Source organism: Lepidochelys kempii, chromosome 3 (genome assembly GCF_965140285.1).
Source record: "Lepidochelys kempii isolate rLepKem1 chromosome 3, rLepKem1.hap1, whole genome shotgun sequence".
NCBI classification, from domain to species: domain Eukaryota; kingdom Metazoa; phylum Chordata; order Testudines; family Cheloniidae; genus Lepidochelys; species Lepidochelys kempii.
Genome location: NC_136382.1, coordinates 166,472,555 through 166,493,198, shown reverse-complemented (window position 1 = coordinate 166,493,198; position 20,644 = coordinate 166,472,555). Strand labels below are relative to the sequence as shown.

The following is a 20,644-nucleotide window of genomic DNA, read 5'->3' as shown; positions in this document are numbered from 1 at the left end:
ATCCTTCAAATCCCTTCTCCTGACCCATTTCTGCTATGATGCTTACAAGAAAGAGCCACCTACTGAGGACTATAGGTTGAGGGTAGTTGGAGGTGCCTGACACACACACACACACACACACACACACACACTCTCACTCTCTCACACACACACACTCTCACTCTCACTCTCTCACACACACACTCTCTCTCTCTCTCTCTCTCTCTCTTTTCTTTAAAAAACACTTACAAATCAATTGGAACCATCACATTTTGTGTCTGTCACCAGCCTATGTAACCCTATCTTCTTATTGCTGTTAACCCCATCCTCCTTCCCACCTGTTTTACGCTCACCTGTTTTGTGTCTTGTTTTAAATTTGATTGTCGGCTTTTGGGGCAGGATGTTTGTACAGCACCTAGCATGATGAGGCCCCCATCCTGACTGGGACCTTTGGATACTACCACACTACAAGTAATCATCATTAGAAGTTATTTTACCATTCTGAAGGTGGTGTTGGTGAGGACTCTTTATTTAGAACCATGAATTCTGCTTATGTAGTTCATTGGCCTTTATCTGAAGGATGGTCGAGGTGGGTTGGGGGTGGGGTTTCACACTGCTTGTAGAGTACATTCCTAACTGTAGTTTGGCTGGTGGAGCATAGGCGTGTGTTCCCGGTAGTTTCAGTAAAGAGGAAAGACGAGGGATTCTTTCAGGGGGCTTCCTGTGCAGTTGACAATCCTACTAGTTTATACTTGATTGGCTGCACCTGGGTCTGTTGTGTCTTCATTTGTCACTTGTGAGACAACAGTTGTGTTCATTCCATTTTGGTATCATCATGGAAAGGAGAGCTTATCGATACTGGCAGGGAGACATATGGGGGTTAACTTTCTGTTGGCATAAATGCAGCTGTCATCAAAATGGGGACTAAACTACTTGATTGGGGTTGACATGGATTTTAGTGACCGTGAACATATACGGGAAGTGCAGCTTTAAATGTTGTTGTTTAGTGCACATGCATTGGCACTTAGACTGTCGTAGGCCAAATCCTGAAGTTCTTTCTTAGACCAAGGGCTTGTCTACGCTATCGCTTAAGTCAGTGTAAGTTACATCACTCAGGGGTGTGAAAAAGCCACCCCCTGAGCAGTGCAAGTTACATCAACTTAAAGTGCTGTGCACACCACACAATGTCAGCGGAAGAGCATCTCCCGCCACTGTAGCTTCCACCTCTCGCGGAGGTGGAGTAATTATGCTGATGGGAGAGTGCTCTTCCGTCGGCGCAGTGGGTCTGCACCAGACGTGCTACAGAGGCACAGCTGTACTGATGCGTGCAGTAGGGTAGACTAGCCCTAAGCTCCCATTGAAGCAATGAGAGAAAAAACATGAGTAGGGATTTCAGGACATGGCTTTATGGCCTGCTTGACTCCTCTCTTTCAAGTGTATTGACAAATATCTGGCCTTGTCCTGTGTCTGTGTAGTTTAATTAAACCGGTCTGCTTCTGCCCCTCCCACTATGTCTCCACTGTCATGTATTCCCAGTGTTCGCTTCTGCTCTATATTTTCCACAAAATTCAAGTTCTTCGTCCATTACTAATAAATAAATATTTGTACTGCAGGTGCAATTTGAGGCCTTGACCAGGTTGCAGCCCCACTGTGCCAGGCCCTGTGTGTCATATTCAAGGCACTGCACAGGCCCTTCACTGTCTGTCTGGTTTTGTTCACCCTCCCTTTTCTTTGTGCACATAGCTCTGTCCAGTCCTCTGTTGTTAGCATTCCTCTGGGCCAGATCCTGGTCCCACTGACATCTGTAGTTAAATTTCCATTTGAAGCAGGATTGGCCTTTTCTCTCCTCTGCCACTTCTCAACTTTGTGCCTTGTTTCACAATGTCCTCTCTGTTTGGAATTGTCTCGCTCTATACAGGCAACTTGTCCCTCCTTCTTCCAAACTCTTCTTAAGCCTCATGTCCTGTCCTTGGCTATCCAAATGCTGATGTCCTCTGTGTTGTGGTCTGATCCTACTCTGGTGCATGAGTCTTTTATCCTTTACATTTAGTCTGCCTAAAAGACTGTAAACTTCTCAACATGAGGACTCTGAACACCAGTAGCTCTGTAATAAATACCGACTAAGAATAAACAGAATTGCTACCAGATTACTTCAATTTACCGCTCACTGTGGTCTCTCATAGCCAGAGGAATATAGTATGTAAACATGGAATATTAAACCAGAAGATTGTGATTACCAGAGATCTAAGCTAATCACTCTCTCTTTTCCTTAGGTTAATTGTAATGGCTTCACAATTGAAGATGAAGAACTGTCTCACTTGGGATCAGCAATATTTCCTGAGTAGGTTGAATTTTATTTTTTAAACAATAAATTTTTTTTTTAAAAAAGCCCTGATACATGTTACAGACATGGTAAATTGAATTAACCCATGGTTATGTTTCTGTCTCTAATGAAATACTCCAAGGTACTGGAGTTGTAGCACAGTGGCTTCAAAGAACTGTCTAGTGTACATAGAGGGACATGTATAGTACTGTGCAATGGAGTTGTGCAAACTTTTTTTATAATGACGTTTCCCCTGCTTTTGTTGGAAACCCAAAAGCCAGGCCGTCTTTGCCAAAGAGTTCAAGAGGGTCCACCTACCTTTTGATAAGGGTAAAGTTTCAAGTGGCTGTGAACCAGTTTATGATTTTAGACATTTTTGATTTAAAAACTTAATAATTTCAGCAGAGTTACTCTTTCAGTTTGTTTTGAAGCGATGAAACTCAGGGTGTGAACCACACCTAGATTGATATGAACCAGTGGGCTTCTAGTGATCAAAAGAATTTGAAAATAGTTGCATAGATGACTTCCCCCATAAAACCTTCCCATTTTGTTTTTAGTTTGGTGGAATCCTTAACCTGGTGCTCTCTGACCAAGTGATTAGACTTTGTTCAGTGCCATCTCCCTAGCTTTGTTCCTTTTTAAGTAGCATATCTCCTTCATACATCCCTCCAACCTCCTCCTCCGATGTTTAACAGTGTGATGTTATGTTGCCATGACAGTGAAAAATTATGTACAAACTCTGTCAGCTCTAGAAATAAATCACAGATGTTATTAAAGTGCTGTTCGTGGAATAGGAGCCTTTCTAGTGCTCAAGAGGAAGAAAGGTGCTCCTTCAAGGGAGTTGGTATGCAAATTCCCCTCTTGCTGCTCACAATATAGCTAAGGAGATGACTATAAGCCCATATTGAAGGCATTGCTTAATCTGAGTTTTCTGGGCACATGCTTCCATCGACATCAGTGGGAGCCACAGGGTGGTGGTTGGTTGTATTACCGTAACATTTAGAGTCCCCGACTGAGGTCCGGGTGCCATTGTGCTAAGTGCAGTTTATGTTGTACATAAACAGAATAAAACAGTCCTTCCTCCAAAGAGTTTACAGTCTCTAAAAAGACAAGGCAAAGGGTGAGAGACAGGCAGTGATGCTGTTGTCCTATTACAGATGGGGAACTGTGGTACAGAGAGATTAAGTGACTTACCCAAGGTCACAGAGGCAATCTATGGCAGAACAGGGAATTGAACCTAGAGCTTTTGAGTGTCAGTCCAGTGCCTTAACCGTAAGACCATCCTTTCTGTCTGAAGGTGCTCAGCAACTCTGTGAATTAGGCCTTTCGAATTTAACAATTATACCGTTGAGCTAAGATTTCTCCTTGATCTCTGACCAAAGAAGCAATTATTATTTTGGGGGTGGGGTTAAAGAAGGTATTTTAGCTACTGTGTCTAATAAAACAGACAAACTGAATTTTCTCAGAGCCCAGAGTGCTGGGGGACATACTTTTCCCCAGCAGTTAAGATTTTTTTACACACTTTTTGTGTGCATAACTGAAAAATAATTTTTTTTTAGACTTGGGGCCTGCTTTTGCTCTCTGTGAAGTTGATAAAAGTTTTACTATTGGTCTCGGACTCCAGTGCAAACAAGTGGCTTTTTGTGTACTAAGTTTCTGTCTGCATTGCTTTCAAGTATAATAATCCTCGTGTTCCTCTTCCCCAAGGGATTCCCCAGGCACTTCTCAAGCTATGAGCCTGGCTCTGGTCCCACTGAGACTTGCCATTGACTTTACAAGGCCTGCTCCCGTTATACATACCACTGTAATATAGTCACCTTTGGACAGCAGCTACACACTAGCATTTGGCAAGCTGCACAACAAGGGATGGAAGGACAATTTGTCTGATCCTTCCCTATTCATTAGCAAGACAGTTGGTTGTAATTTTATAATAACCATACTATAGCCTTTCCTAAGGTTACTTATGTTTTTAGCTGAGACACATCTTGCAGAGCAAGGTGACTTGAGCTGTTAGATGCTGAAGTGATGCTTTTTGCTTTCAGACACAAAAATTGCTCTTTTGCTTTTACAGTGTTGCACTGATGAACCACAGTTGTTGCCCAAATGTGATTGTAACCTACAAAGGGACCTTAGCTGAAGTCCGAGCTGTTCAAGAGGTTGAACCTGGAGATGAGGTAAATGCATATCATGAGAGTGTAAATGCAGTGGTGTGTGAGTATGCACGTGGTAAAGTGGGAGTGGACTTGGCTTGTCAAGCATTGCTCCAGTTAAAATGGAAGCCTCTTCCTCATGTCTCTTGTCTTTCAATCAGTTCTGAAAACTCACTTAAAAAAAAAAAAAATCAGGGGTGGGGCAAGGGGAGACAGTGTCTTTTTGGTGGTTAGAGCAGGGGAATGAGAGGCAGGGCATTGGATCTCTGCCACCAGTTCAACGGAGGAACCTGACCCCTCTGTGCCGCGCTTTCTCTATCTGTAAAATGGATGTAAGTAGCTAGCCTTGAGGCTTGAGTTATTGATGTTTAGCTGATGCTTTGAGATCCCCATATGAAAAGGGTCAAATGAATGTAAACTATTATTATTATTACTGTAATAATTACCATTACCAATATAATAGTATTGTAAGGAAGATGTGGAGATAGACAGAACAAGACCAAGTAAAAGGGGGACTGATCATTTCTCTGCTATCCTATTTCTGTCTGGACAGAGCAATCACATAACATGGAACTCATCCATACCAGACTGGATAAAACAGGACCATGCTGTGAAAGAATGACGTTATTTTGACCTCTGTGACTCCGGGGGGGCAAGACTGTTAATGAAGGCTGGATTGAATTTCCTCTGACTAGAACTAGGCTTTTTAGGTTGCGTCCAGCCCATCTGGGTCAGTCACTGATCTTTAACAATGTGTCTTCATCAGCAAAGACCACCTATATCTGTTAAATTTATCTTGGGCAGGGTGGGGGGAGGTGCTTGAGTGAGTGCAATGGTGCATTTGCTAAATAATGATGGAGTTTGTGTAGGATTTCACTGTTAGACCTTCGATAATGGCATATGAATGATAAAGGTTAATGTTAAAATAAGTTTGAGGTTAATTTTGGTAGCAATTGTCTGTCTGTCTGTCCTATTTTATTTATTTATTTATTTGCTTTGGCTTTTTATTTGTTTAAGTGTAATGAAAATAATGTGACTGAAGTCACTAAGAGGAGGAAAGCTGTTTGGGGTCAGACTGTGAACACTCCTTACTGGCGATGGGTAAAGAGTTACTCGCCTGAGTAATGGGACAACCCAGGTGTATGATGACTCCTCATTCTGAGTAGGGGAGTTGGTCACAGTAACAGCAGCACACATTGCAAACAAAGTTTAATTAATGCACGTGAGATAATTACAAAGTGGCTATTTATTGTGACATCCTGGACATAGTATCTTTTTATAATGGACTTACTGTTTGTGGGGTTAAAATGAGAACTATAGCACGTGACATCCGATGAAGTGAGCTGTAGCTCACGAAAGCTCATGCTCAAATAAATTGGTTAGTCTCTAAGGTGCCACAAGTCCTCCTTTTCTTTTTGCTAACACATCTCTGGACACCTTGACTTTTAAAGCTGGACTGTTATTTACAAGACAATTGCTGGCCCTTTGGTAGAAAATTCCCAAAACCGGAATCTTGTATCCCATAATTGGTCTTTTAACATTTAAAAAGTGTGCAGTGTGTGGACAAAGTGTGTTGGAATGAATCACTTTGCTTGTGTACTACAGGCATGTGGCCTGTGTCTCCATCTTCTGGTTCAGTGTAGCCATTGCATCAGAAAACGGTCCGTTTCCACATACAGCTCCTGCATCTGTGCTTTGTGCCTGGGGAAATAAATTGAGTGCCGGCATAGAATAAAAACAAGTATAACTACTGAGTGAAACTGATTGCTGTTAAGAGGGCAACAGACCAGAAAAGACTAGATCAGATTAGCACAGCATTTTAAGACTTGGTTCAACTTCCTTATTTCTCGCTTATTTTTTTGCTCTTCACTGACAACATGGTCAACTGTGCTGTGTATTTAGGATGTTTCTTAGGAGGATACCATTTTAAAACACAAAACAGTTTAGTTAGTTGCCAAGAGTTCCATTGTGCAGGGCTCAGAGGGAGAGGGTAATTAAAACTAAAACTAATGAATGAGAAATGCCTGTAAAATGACCTATAATAATTTTTTTGTACTTAAAAATATCACTGCTTTACATTCTGATTTTTTTTTTTTAAATACCCTTTCAGAACTGAAGCACTGGCTCCCTTTTGGAAAGTGGAAATCTCCCCAATAAATTAAAGCTCTGTCCTAAATTTTCCAAAGCTGCTAGTGATTCTGGGTGCCCAACTGGAGACACCGTAAAGGGACCTGATTTTCAGAAAGAGCAGAGCACCCAGCCTCTGACAGTCAGGCCCCTTGAAGGTTTCTCAAGTTGGACACCCCAAATCACTAAACACTTAGGCCCCAGTTTCTAGCCTGGCAGGAGCCCAAGATGGCACACTTAAAGCCATGACATATTTAGGTACAGAAAAGCTCTCTTGCCCCATCCAGAATCTTGCGGGTCCTGAGCCTCAGTCAGAGGGGAAATTCCACCCTTAGAAGGAGGACGCATTTCTCTGGCAGATTGAATTAATGAAATAGCGACTGATTGGAGCTGCTGAGAAGTTTTGAATGTAAGAATTAGTCCCTGGGAGGTGGGATTAGTGGATAGGTGATGTGATTGTAGGGATGTGATATGTTGTACAGCAGGGGCGGGCAAACTTTTTGGCCTGAGGGCCACATCGGGTTTCCAAAATTGTATGGAGGGCTGGTTAGGGGAGGCTGTGTCTCCTCAAACAGCCAGGCGTGGCCCAGCCCCCACTTCCTATCCGACCCCCCCCCCACTTCTCGCCCCCCGACAGCTCCCCCAGGACTCCTGTCCCATCCACCACCCCCTGTCCCCTGACCGCCGCGACCCCTATCCACACTTGTAGCCCCTGATCACCACCCCTAACTCCCCTGCCCTCTATCCAACTCCCCCTGCTCCCTGCCCCCTTACTGCGCTGCCTGGAGCACCGGTGGCAGGTGCCGGAGCACCGGGTCAGGCCACGGCTCTGCAACTGCGCTGCCCAGCTACCCAGAGTGTGGCGCGGCGTGCTGAGGCTGCGGGGTAAGGGAGACAGCGGGGGAGGGATGTGGCCTGCGGGCCATAGTTTGCCCACCTCTGTTGTACAGGTATATGGTGATCTGATTATATTAGATATTTGAAATATATGGATTGTGTGTATGTGGTGTTTATTATAAAATGTGGGTGCACTTACTTTGTTACATACATATTTTTATTGATTTGATATGTTTTTCCTCTAGATTTTTACCAGTTATATCGATCTGTTGTACCCTACAGAAGATAGAAATGATCGGTTAAGAGACTCCTATTTCTTCACCTGTGACTGCAGGGAATGCATTACTAAAGAAAAGGTAATATAACCAGGGTATAGAAGTATGTTCCTGATGACCTACCCACATACCAGAGGCTTTCATGCTGTTTTCTATCTGACTAATCAGATTTGGAATGTAGGGAGTGCTTTCTGTCTGAGACTGTCTCTCATTCCCTTTCTCTCCACTGTAACCATAAAGTATCATGGAATATCCTAGTAGGTACTTGCTTAAAGGTAATATGAAAACTGTTAGACCCGGGTTTTTGTACTGAGTGTCTCCACAAACGGGATGTACGGGGCATTTGGCACAGAAATCAGTTTTTTTTTTCTGACTTTGGTATTCTTCCCTTCCTCCCCCGCATATTGTGAAATTCTCTTGGTTCTTCCTGGCTTTCTGAAGGTATCCCAGGATGCAGCTTTACAAATATCAGAAGTCTCGCTGCAGTTCATGGTACCAGTGATGTACTGAATGATTGATTAATTCTGGTCTTTCTTCTGTGAACCAAGAAGTACCGCAAGGATTTCACAGGGGGAACTTAGGGCTTGATCATGAACCCATCGGTGTCAATCCTGGCTTGCCACTGACTTCAAAGAGTGCAGTTAAAAGAGTTAATTAAAACCTAATTCTGTGCTGAATGGCTCCCACAGCCTGATAATTGGGGATTTTCAGCAAACAAATCTCTGCTTAACTGAGTTCTTGTTCTTGCGCAGCAGATCAGCTTTAATGTGACAATACATGTATGGCACTAACTATCAGATGGGCTAACTTTTGTATCATTTCCATGACCTTGTGTGTTACCCTTGTTATATGTAGTCTGAGGAAAAAAGGCATTGTGATGGTAGCTGTAGGAACAAGGTTTCAATGAAAGCTCTTTATTAAAAAGAAATTGATCTTTGTCTTGTTAGGCAGAAAAAATAATTGATTTGTTACATACTGTAGCTTACAGTTAACTGTACAAATTAACTAAGGACCTATATATAGATGGCTTTATTTTAGCAGGAAAATATGTCACAATTACCAGGCTGACTGCCCCTCTGACCCCTCTTGATTTCTTTGAGTACACCCTCTTTCAGGTCTTGCCTGTAACTCTCCGCTTTCTGAGGGTGAAATTACACGGTTCTCCCACTCAGATCAGATACTGGGCTGCAGGCCCCTGTGATCAACCATGATTATTCAGCAGGACTGACTTGTGCCCAGCACCTGCAGCTCTGTTCTCTCTAAGCCAAAAACAGTGGTAAGCAGTGACCGGCGTCTCCTTAAAGCAACGTATTTAATATGACAAAAGCATTAAGAAAAAACAGGACTTAAAACAGTAAAACAAACAATACTCATGTCTAGTTTACCAGGTATCTAACTATTTTCAACATAGGGATCCTGTAGGTCTAAGATTCTTATGGACCCCTTGTGAGGTGGGGTCTACAATCCTACACAAAAGAAAGGCAGGCAGGGGGTGAGAAGCCTGCCTGCCTGCAGACACAGTCCCACCCTACCACAGCTGTGAGAAATCTCAATTAGGGAGAGAGAAGGCCCCAGCTAGTGTAGCTAATGAGGGCAAACCCAAGTATAAAGAGGGAGGAAGAGACCAGGTAGAAGAGCTCAAGACTTCAAGGGAGTAATAACTCTCTGTTAGAGGAGCTAGTGCGTGCCTGCCTCTGAGAGACTACTTCTCTCCTGGAAGTACAAGGGAGGTAGCTGGAGATGGGAGCCTTAAGGACCAAAGGTTTTTTTACTCCTTTATGTGATGTTTATGGACTTGGCCTCTTTTTCTTGCTGATTGGATTTATGCCACTGTTGCCTGGTCCAGGACTGACCTAGGCTGCTTGAGCTGGGTCTTTGTACAAGGTGGTGTCAGTCGCTGCTGACACCCCTCCTGAGAGTCTCCTTAGTGAAGTCTGTTCCCATAATTCACAAACCGTCGTCCTCCTGCACCCCCACACTTCCCTGAGAGAGAATGTCCTTTCAAAGCTGCTGAGTCCTTTTGATCTCCAGGTTCCCAGCCTGGCAAAATAAAACTTGCTTCTTCCTTGGAGACAGGATGTAGGATCCTTGAAACTAACCCCTTCCTGTGTTGTCTTTCAAAGGTGTGCCTGGATATTCTTATCTGGGACCATTGTGTTGCTTTCCTGCTTGTTCTCGCTGTAGTTCCCACTGATTTTAAGCATTTCAGACATATAATAAATATTCCACAACCCCCAGTATATATTGGTTTCCCATTACTGATATGCTACCTAGTTATTCTTAGATTATTGTATAGGAACTCCATGACCATCACACTCAGTTTTCTTAAAATATAAATATAGGGTGAAATCCTGCCCCTGTTGAGGTCAATGGGAGTTTTTGCCACTGGCATCAGTGGCGCGGCGATTTCACCCATAACATTTAACAATGTACCACTCACAAAACAACCTGTCACTCTACCTCTTATGGAAATATCTACAGTCAAAAGGACATGAAAGGGAAGTATGGAATAGGATTCATTTTCCATTGAATTAAGTTTCTTGGTGAGCCTAAAGTGTCTGGGTTTTTATTATGGGAATTCCGAAAACTTGTGTCAAATAAGTAGTGAAACTTCTTATTTTGAAGTGGTTTAGTAACTGACGGTATGTCCAGTTACTGCACTTTACAAATCTGTGTAAAATCAATACTGGAAAACTCTTTTGGTGTATTGACAAAGGAGGGTGATGTCAGATGAGCGGATCAAGCAAATGCAGAACAGTGGACAAAATCTGCTGTTATACCTATGCAATGGGGCCAGACTGGTTGAAATTCTGTGTCTTGTGTTATGCAAGTGAGACTAGATCATAATGGTCGGTCTGGCCTTAAGATCTGTGAAATCTGTACTGTGACTGAATGCAGAATTTGGCTGTGTATATCTTTAATTTTAAATGATTTGGAAAGGTGAATTTAGAGAAGTTTGATTAGTTCTAGTCCTGCAAGATGCACTGCATGGACAGTAGAACCTTGCTAATCTGCACTTCGTTAGTGTGCACACTAACGATCACCTACTCACAACTGGCAGTCTTCCCCCACCTCTCAAAGATCACATAGCAAAGACCGAGAGGCTTCTGACACCAGGAGGTCGCACTTTAGATTGAACTGGGGTTCACACTAGATGCTTTTAAAAACCCAATGTCATAAGGCAGCAGTTCCGAGCTTTAGAAATTCTTGGAGAGCATCATAGCGTCTAACTGGGGACATGTTCTTAGCCTTCTTGGCGAGGCAGAGGGGCAATTAATCTTCAGGGAGCGCTCGTACTAGGTGAGGAAGCCATTGCAGAGATAACGAGAGCAAGCTGTAGCTTTCTGGTTTGTAGTTGACCCCACAAACCAGCACTGTCTGAGAGAGCCATTTTGCCACATCATCCCCCACAGCAACTATATCCTGGCTTGTACCAGTGTAGTCTGGTACTTCTGAGGCACCTATTGTACGGTGCCCAGCACTATTCAAGAGAGAGCAGGGGGGTTTGAGTCCTGAGGCAGGGGCTTGTGAGATGGAGTCAGAGGCGCTGCCGAATCGGTGCACTTTGCACCACTTGTAGCTTCCCACCAACACTGTGGAGAAACTATTGCAGATGGATCTGAGTTGAAGACCTTATCGCAGTTGTTGCAACCAGCTGATAAAAGTGACATTTATAAAACACCTTGGGATAGCTCTTGCGTTGTGGACGCAGTCATCGTCCAGGAGTTTGCAAGCTCAGAGCATTCCAGCCGAAGGTTTAGAGAAAAATTACAGAGGAATAGTTTACTTTGTCTGTTTTCTCCCCTACAGATTTCAGTGATTTCTTTGTGGGAGCCTAACATTCCAACCATGCCTTTTATTTTATTAATGTTATGTAGCTTTTAAACTGTGTGGATGTTCCTTTACCTGTGAGGTTTGGGATTGCATTTGTAATTCTCATGTGCTTCCTTCAGGACAAAGATAAATTGGAAATCCGCAAACTGAGTGAACCTCCATCAGCAGAAACTGTCCAAGACATGATCAAATATGCCCGAAATGTGATTGAGGAATTCAGGAGAGCCAAACACTACAAATATATCCTTTGCCTTGCCTTTCTCTTGCCCCTGATGGCTTGTTTTGCAATTTTTAAATCTTTTTGATATCCTGAGGCTCACTCCTTTTAAACTCCCCCTACCTCCCACAATGCACTTCTGAAGGCAGTTAGAAACTAGACAGTGTTGTTCTCCTCTTTGTTTGTGAAGAGAGAGTTTTCTCTGAAGTGGATGCGTGCGTGTATGAGAGGGATTGTCAGAACATTGTGTTGCTGCCTTCTCTTTACAAAATGTGGTGTTATGCTGAAGAATGTGTTTGTTTCCCTTTAAACTGAAAATGTTTCCTGTCGTGAGTCAGGTACGTTTTAACAGGTAGAAAATATTCAAGTAGATCCACCACTTCCCAGAGCTAGATGGCTTTTTGGCCAATCTGTGTTTGTGCAGAAGCCCATACTTTTGAAGACATAATGGGTAGAAAAATAAAGAACTGAGCCAACAGCAGGATGATTTAAAAACCTTTAAAATGTCAACACAGTTAGGAAGGTTAGTGATACTATTTACAGAGAGTCTGGACTTACTGTCCTGAAGTGAAGGACCAGTCCAGTGGACCTCAGTGGCTGTGGCCCTTAGCCAAGCCATACAGGCTAATTGCTCACCGCCAGAAGTTTCCTTCTGTTGGCATCCAGGCCAAGTCTATGTTGGTTGCTTTTTTAAAGTGTTACATCTGACCTAGCCTCAGCCCAGAGTGCACTCATAGACTTTCACCCCTTTATACTAGATCTGGATTTGGCCCTCTGGCTGCATCTGCCCTGATTTGACATGTGACAATTTAGCCCTTGAGAATATCTGGGGACTTGACACCAGAATCAGTGGATCGGGAGGTAGTAGGGGCCGGTGGTTGATGTTAAAGGGTCTCCCTAGCTGAACTCAGCGATGTCAAGGGCCATGAAGATTTAATGATAGAATAGTCTTGATTTTAAACGTTGGAAGGAGTGGCTACAAGGCCTTAATCAGGGGGTCTCTCTGTTCTTGTGCAACACCGAGGGTTGCAGCACCTCTGCAGAGCAGCAGCTGCAAGCACCTGTAAAAATAAAACTGAGCTGAGCGTCCCACCCTGCATGCTGAGCCTGGTTTTGCAGCAGAGGCGATAGGTGTGGCCCACAGAAAACTGTTTCCACTGATGATTACATTGTAAACTCTTCAGGGCAGGGATTGTGTCTTCATATGTGTTGCACAGAACCACTCCCTGGTCGTGACTGGGATCTGCGTTTGCTCGTGCAAAATAAGCATGGAATAGAGCCATGGAGGAAAACCCTTCAAAAGGCTTTTAAAACTAGATGGGGTTTGTTTGTATTTTTAATCTTAAAAACAAAAAGCTTGCTTGAGCAGTTTAATCATCCACCTGACATCCTGGGTGAGAGAGGAGCGCAGAGCAGACCCAAACGTAAGATCATAGAACATCAGGGTTGGAAGAGACCTCAGGAGGTCATCTAGTCCAACCCCCTGCTCAAAGCAGGACCAACCCCAACTAAATCATCCCAGCCAGGGCTTTGTCAAGCCTGACCTTAAAAACTTCTAAGGAAGGAGATTTCACCACCTCCCTAGGTAACCCATTCCAGTGTTTCACCACCCTCCTAGTGAAAAAGTTTTTCCTTATATCCAACCTAAACCTCCCCCGCTGCAATTTGAGACCATTACTCCTTGTTCTGTCATCTGCTACCACTGAGAACAGTCTAGATCCATCCTCTTTGGAACCCCCTTTCAGGTAGTTGAAAGCAACTATCAAATCCCCTCTCATTCTTCTCTTCTGCAGACTAAATAATCCCAGTTCCCTCAGCCTCTCCTCATAAGTCATGTGTTCCAGTCCCCTAATCTTTTTGTTGCCCTCCGCTGGATGCTTTCCAATTTGTCCACATCTTTCTTGTAGTGTGGGGCCCAAAACTGGACACAGTACTCCAGATGTGGCCTCACCAATGTCGAAGAGGGACGTGATCATTCCCCTCTATCTGCTGGCAATGCCCCTACTTACACAGCCCAAAATGCCGTTAGCCTTCTTTGCAACAAGGGCACTGTTGACTCATATCCAGCTTCTCGTCCACTTTAACCTCTAGGTCCCTTTCTGCAGGACTGCTGCCTAGCCATTCGGTCCCTAGATCATCTAATGGTACACTAAGAGTGGAATTTTCTACAACTGTTGCAGAATTGCCCATGTACAAATTCCCCATCCCTGCATCAAGGCTGAGAAAAGGTTTGGGACACATGGCATGGGGGACTACAAACTGCATCTGGCCACAGGGGCATATAGTTACACCTCCTATTTCAACATCTCTCCCATAAGTGCTTTCACATCCTCTACATAAGATTTTTCATGGCACTGCTCTACAGTGAGTGACAGAAGTCATTTCTTCTTCTGCCTCCAGAAGACTCACCATTTCACAAAGAGCCCGTGCTACTTCTGGACCCTTCTCCATGGAAACACACAGGTATTCCTGTTGAAGTGGATAACAGCAACTGAAGAAGCAATGGTCTCAATTTCATGATTAGATGAACACCAAGGATTTGGGGTTGAGTGCTACTCTGTCCCTAAACCACCCAGCACTTGTGATTGCAGACATCTAGAGTGAAGCCTTGACCCCACTGATGTCAATAGTAAAACTCCCATTGACTTTAGTGGAGCCAGGATTTCATCCGTAGACCTTATTTTTAACGATAGTTGGTGGGAACTGTTTTGGCACTGCACAGGTTTTTCATTGACGTGTGACATGAAAGCCTCTATTCTGTAGAGAGGCAGTGTGATCTAGTGGACTGAGCATGCCCCAGGAACTCCAGTGTTCTAATCCTGGCTCTTGCTGCATCACCTTTCCGTGCTCCGGTTCATCCAAGGAGTAAGACAGTACTTGTCTCCTTCCCAGGGGCGTTGTGAGGATTAGTGTTTGCAGAGCACTTTGAAGAGCTCTGGAATTGCACACACATTTCTCTCTTGCACACACCCTTCTGAGCATTCCAAGAGTAATTTTTAAAGGAAACAGTTTAAATTCCATAATCTACAAATGTTATACAAGACCACCCCTCATGCCGCACCTCACTATTCAATGGTATTTACCTGTCATTTCTGGTCTTCCCTCAATTTTATAGTAAGTACATGGGGAATTCTGCAACAGTTACGGAAAATTCCACTCTTCACTAGCCCCTGCGGCCATGCTGCACTGCCCCCCCCCCCCCCAAAGTACACCGGCACTGGTGCAAGAAAACCATTCAGGACTTAAAGCTGGGTTTGCAGGTCTGACAATTAAGAGGTGGGGGGGGGGGCATGCAAACTGAGCACACTTGATCTGGAGTTGCTGAGACCAGGAACCCCTTGATGCCATTTTTTAATAGTCCCATTTTCAAAGAAGAGCTGTACTCAAAGAAAAGCTTCTCAAAACCATTCTTTACTGGACAACCATAAGGTGGGTATCCTCAAGCTGTACAACACAGGTTTGTAGTTGGAAACCACTCATGTAACGTGTTCCTTGACTCCACTGTACCCCCTAGTGAATTACTGGAGGTTTGTGAGCTCAGTCTGGACAAGATGGGCTCCGTGTTTGAAGATAGTAATGTTTATATGCTGCATATGATGTATCAGGCCATGGGAGTCTGTCTGTACATGCAAGACTGGGATGGTGCATTGCGCTATGGGGAAAAAATTATCAAACCATACAGGTAAATTTAAGAGCTTTTATTTTTAATTATATAATGCAGTAAGTTGAACACATGTTTAAACGAAACATATGGGCAGGCATCACTAATCTGATTGCACGTTGTATAGAGATGCACTGTACAGAAGTGAATGTTCATGGCCTGTTTAGAAGGAGATGCAGGACCAGATTGTCAGTGTTTACTTGATCAGAATAGGGCCAGGGTATTAACAATACTTGGCTTTTTGCAAATTCCTGCCACAGAATTGCAGGACCTGTTTACACTCCCAGCTGTGTTTCCTTATATTGGTGCCTGTACTAATCTTGCCTAGTTAATGAAACATGTGGTCATCTCTAATATTGTATTGATAGTTTGCCTAAGAGTAGTTTTTTAATCTTACCCCTGTCTGAATACTGTAGCTAATATCCTGGCCCTTGCATGTTAATAGAGATTCCAGTCGTCCTGTTGGGGGGTGATGAATGAAATGAACCGTGATGGCTACAACAAGGCTCTTTTCCCATTGAATGGACTGGGCAGCAGAGGGAGCTTGAACTCTGCTTCTCCTGATTCCCAGACTGAGCTTGTCAAGTCCTTGATGTTCTTGGCTACCTCTCCCTTGGCGTCTGAGCCTGAGAGAATGTGCAAACTCCGGGCTCTTGCATCGGGACAGGGTAGCACAGCCCAGGCCAACTAGAGCCACCCCGATGTTACCTTTGAGAGGAAAACAAAGAATCTCCCTTGTTTGATTTCTTTTCTGGGCCATGCTTCCCTAGTTTGTTACAGATAGTACGTTATGCATGGGTCTGACCCTGCCACAGGTCTCCCCAGGAAATTCTCATCGAAAGGTGTAATTTGCTCTCCAGCTGAGGGCGTGCAAGTGAACCTTTCCCTTTGGATGCCAGTGTAAAGTCCTAGATCAGCTGGCAGGGAGCTGCGATTGTGCTGGCTCTCTCTTTCTCCCCGGGGGCTGAATAGTATTTATCATCCTTGTGACTTGCCCAGCTTCCACTGGCTCAGAGACTGGCATTCCAGGTCAGTAGCTGAACCCAGCTCCTGCAGTTTAGTTTGCTGCAACCGTAGAGCTGCATTCCAAATACGGGTTCTGTACACCCCCTCCGTCACCCACGTACACACAATGCTGACTGCGTGCCTTTGGAATACAAAGAATCCTTGGTGCTTAGGAGTGGGGGTGGCTCTGGGAATTGGTAATGATACAGAGCTTTTTCACCCTTTTTGTTGGCCAGATTAAATCCAGTGACTGCAAGTCACTGCCACCTGATTGCTGTTCAGAGGCCTGGGGTGCGTGAAATGAACGTTGTGGTCTCAGTCCAATTCTCAGTTGTGTCCACATCCCACAAACAATAGATACTAACTCATGGCAGCCACAGCAGAGAGTGCAAGGATTGAATGGGCAGGAAGAAGGAACCAGCTTCTCACACCTAGAGCCAGGGAGAGGGGTTGTGGGGAAATATTGTGGAAATTTTTTGCAGGATCTGATTAAGCCAAGTTTTTCTTTTGCAGTAAGCATTATCCTTTATATTCTCTGAACGTTGCCTCCATGTGGCTGAAGTTAGGGAGGCTTTATATGGGACTTGAAAACAGAACTGCTGGAGTTACCGCTCTAAAAAAGGTATTTCCACCCTTACCCAATAACTAACCATTTTAGCTAGGCATGTGATTGTTGAAGTGTTACCATTTCTTAACCGATGAATGACTTGCTAGAAAACTTATCATGGCTTGTATTTATTTACTTGATTTTCATCCTTTCCTTAATTCATTGTGTGTTTTGTTATAAAGATGCAATGCAACTGCTGTTACATCATTTCACTGTCTGTTATGCAAAGCAGGTCTTTCCTGATCTTTTCACAATTAACTTTAATACTGAAGAATCAAAATAGTACAGTATGTGTCATGTTCCCTGCCTATTCCCTTCATTGAGTCAGAGTTCCACTTCAGCTAGAGAAGTAACTGTGGGTGCAGTTGCATTTCATTTACATCCTTGTTGAATGAGCTATGTATCTTCCTCCCACCCACCCACCAGTCCTGGCCTCTGAAGCATTACACACTATTTCTGTGGTTCATATATTGTTGAGTTGTTCAAAAACTGAACATGTTTCTGGCTCTCACTCATTCTGGAATAGGACACAGGCAGATTAATTTTCATTAGGTGGGTTGAATTTTTAATGCATATGATAGATTATAGCGTGCTGTGATAGCAAACCCCTGACATTTTACTTTGATTCCTCTCCTCCCATTACTAATCTGTAGTGTGTTTCATGATCCTTTCTTCCCCCTGTTGTTTTTGGCTGAGTACTCTCTCTTTGATACAAGTAAATACCTTTTTGGTTTCTTTAGCCTCTTTTTGTTTCTGTTACTTGGGTCTGGAATTCCCTGATTTTTGTAGAGGTTTATTTTTAGGTAAGACAGACTTGAGCCGGTATTAAAGGAGACCTCCAGCCTACAAGAGCCTGCATAAATTACATATTTTAAATGTATTTTTTAAACAATTTAATGTTGGTCAGAATACAAACAGTGCAGGAAAATCTGTTGGCAGTCAGTTTCCCAACATAAATATCTTTTTCTAAAGACTTATTTCCAAAAATAGCCTACAGGAACACTTGAATAAACTGGCAAAAGCATCCTAGATAGTGGTGCTTCATCTTGAGGCTTATTAGAAAACAAACCAATTATCTTTTCACATCTCTTTGGAAATAGCTCAGACAGGATCTTTAGATTTCATCCTTTGAGTGAGATGGGAAAGCACAGGTCGTTGGTGCTATTCAGGTGGAAGTTTAAATCTTCTAAAGCCAAAACCAGTAGGGGATAATCCTAGTAAATATTCCCTTGGTAAAATGGGTTCTAAGATGTTGTGAGTTCTTACTCCATGGTCTCTCAGGCCATGCACAGTGTATCTAGCCATTTGATAGCATTGTCACCAGCCTGGTGAAGAACTGGGAGCCCACAGTCAAAGTTAGTCAGCAGGCACTCGTCAAGGATACGCGACAGTCTGAAGTTGACCTTAATCGTGGGTCGTTACAGAAACACCATTTGAAGAGATTGGCCGCACAATTACCCAGTCCTGTGCAAAACCAGTTCAGGAATGACCACAGGTGCCTTGGTCAAAACCGGATGGGCAGGTGGTTGGGTCAGTGACAAGAGCGTGATTAATGACAGTCAGCACTGCCCACTTGTTATGCCAAGCAGATTCCACAGTCATGTCCTGTGGTGGCATAAGTGACCAGAAAGGGCGTCTATAAGACGTGCAAAGAGTTGAAGGCGGTTGGAGAGATCTGAGTACAGAGGCAAGTTGCTGTTCTCACTGATCTTGGCCAGGAGCCCCCCACAGTGAATATGAGATGGTGGTATGTTACTAAGTATTGGCAGCTATGGCAACAGAGTTGCATGTAAAGTCCCGGTAACAATGCGCATAGCTTTTAAGTTTTACATCAAGCAGCCTTCTGAAACAAGCAACACCAGACGAGAGCACAGTACTCTACTGTTGAATAGCAGAGGACAAGGGCTGATGTTCTAAGCGTCTGGGCGCTCACACCCCAGGTTGAGCTGGCCAGTTTTCTGAGCAAGTTGTTCCAAGGGCTAACTTTGGCTGATGTCTTCTTCAAGTGGTTGTGGTACATCAATGACCTATCCAGTGTCATGCTAAGGTAAACAGGGTTTGGGTTGCACTGCAGGCATTGGCCATTTAAGAAAATATTTAACTCATGGCATGGGCTTGCATTATGCAGATGAAATGTGATTGAAACTGGAAGAGCTTGGCTGCAGGTGTCAGACTACAGGTATAGGAGAGGAGTTGAGCTCATTGCTCTGGAACAGCTGTCAAAATATTCCCTACTCCAGCGGTTCTCAAAGTGGGTCACAACCTTGTTTTAATGGGGGCTCCAGGGCTGGCATGGTGGGGCTCAGGTTATAGGTCCCCTGCCCAGGGATGAAGCCCTTGGGCTTTGGCTGCCCCCTCTGCCTGTGGTGGTGGGGCTCAGGCTTTGCCCCCCTCCCACACCATCCAGGGTGGCAGGGCTCAGGCTACAGTACCCCCACCTGGGGTCATGTAGTAATTTTTGTTGTCAGAAGGGGATGGCAGAGCAATGAAGTTTAAGAACCTCTGCCCTACTCTATTCCCTAGCTTTCTATCTTAGAGTTGGCAGCATTTCCAGGGGTGCTGTATGTACACAGTTTTGAAAAATGCTTTGAGAGCCTTCAGAATGAAAAGTGCTGTATGAATGTAAAACTTATTCTATCAAATGAAATTCATACTGTTTCCTATGGAATAGATGACTTTAAAGGGATAAGAGCAAGAGGTGTCACTGTTCCACACTCCTGAGGAGAACTTCTAGCCTAATGCTAACTATGAATCAATTATGAATATTTTTTCCTTTCACAGGCAATTGCTATTATGGAAGTAGCACACGGGAAAGATCATCCATACATTTCAGAGATCAAAAACGAATTCAAGGACCACTGAGCCTCTGAATCGATGCAGTCCCTCTACCTTTATTTAAAAGCCTTGCTAGCAAACCTACAAGAGTGCTTTGAAAATAGCTGTCCTATGAAAGCACTTCTGTAATATAAGTGGCATGACAAACGTGCACTTTGGGCCTTGTATCTTGCATTCTCTAAGGTTTATGCAAAACATCTTGAGCCTTTGCAAATTCTCAAATGCTTTTTTAAAAAAAAAATGGCATGGTTTCATACAGCTCATGCCTCCCATAGCTTATGTGCAGAAGACCAATTTTTTTCCCTCTATAAAGTTGAATGTATTAGCTGTGGAAGGTAAATAAAAGTGGTACATTGTCATGGCCCTACTTGTTTGCTTCATGCATGCCCTAATTTTGTGACAAACGTTTTTACTCTGTAGAATTAAATATTGAAAGCAGCTGCTTTTCCTATATCCACTGTGTCCCATATTTTTTTTTTTTTTTTTTTAGGAGTTGGAATAAAATTGCTAGGAAGAGACATTTTCAATTTAAAAAACATTGAGCTTGACAACCCTGGCTCAGTGCATCGGTGCTGAATTGTAGGCTCCCACCCCAATCTTACTTCAACTCTGCCACAGGTGTTAACCTAGCATGGGCCAGTTCCATGGGTTTGGAGGGCGATGACATTGGATTCTCCTTCACACTGAACCCACAAGAGAAGGTGCCATAAATTGCTGCTATTATCCCTTAGCTATTTTGGAACCCTGGCTTCACAGGGCTCCATCGACTGTCTTAGGCTGGGGAGGGCCTAGCT

At 43.7% G+C, this 20,644-nt stretch overlaps 1 protein-coding gene across 1 annotated transcript in view; it reads left to right on the top strand.

Annotated features, from left to right (window-relative positions):
• The window catches only part of SMYD2 (SET and MYND domain containing 2), a 43,739-nt gene extending 23,436 nt beyond the window's left edge, over window positions 1–20,303 (top strand). Inside the window, exons 6-12 of the mRNA XM_073338922.2 lie at window positions 2,253–2,320; window positions 4,374–4,476; window positions 7,662–7,772; window positions 11,645–11,765; window positions 15,250–15,424; window positions 16,922–17,030; window positions 19,797–20,303. Coding sequence (XP_073195023.1) covers window positions 2,253–2,320; window positions 4,374–4,476; window positions 7,662–7,772; window positions 11,645–11,765; window positions 15,250–15,424; window positions 16,922–17,030; window positions 19,797–19,877 — 768 coding nt within the window. The 3' untranslated portion in view covers window positions 19,878–20,303. The remainder of the gene's footprint in view (window positions 1–2,252; window positions 2,321–4,373; window positions 4,477–7,661; window positions 7,773–11,644; window positions 11,766–15,249; window positions 15,425–16,921; window positions 17,031–19,796) is intronic.
• Window positions 20,304–20,644: the final 341 nt, after the last annotated feature.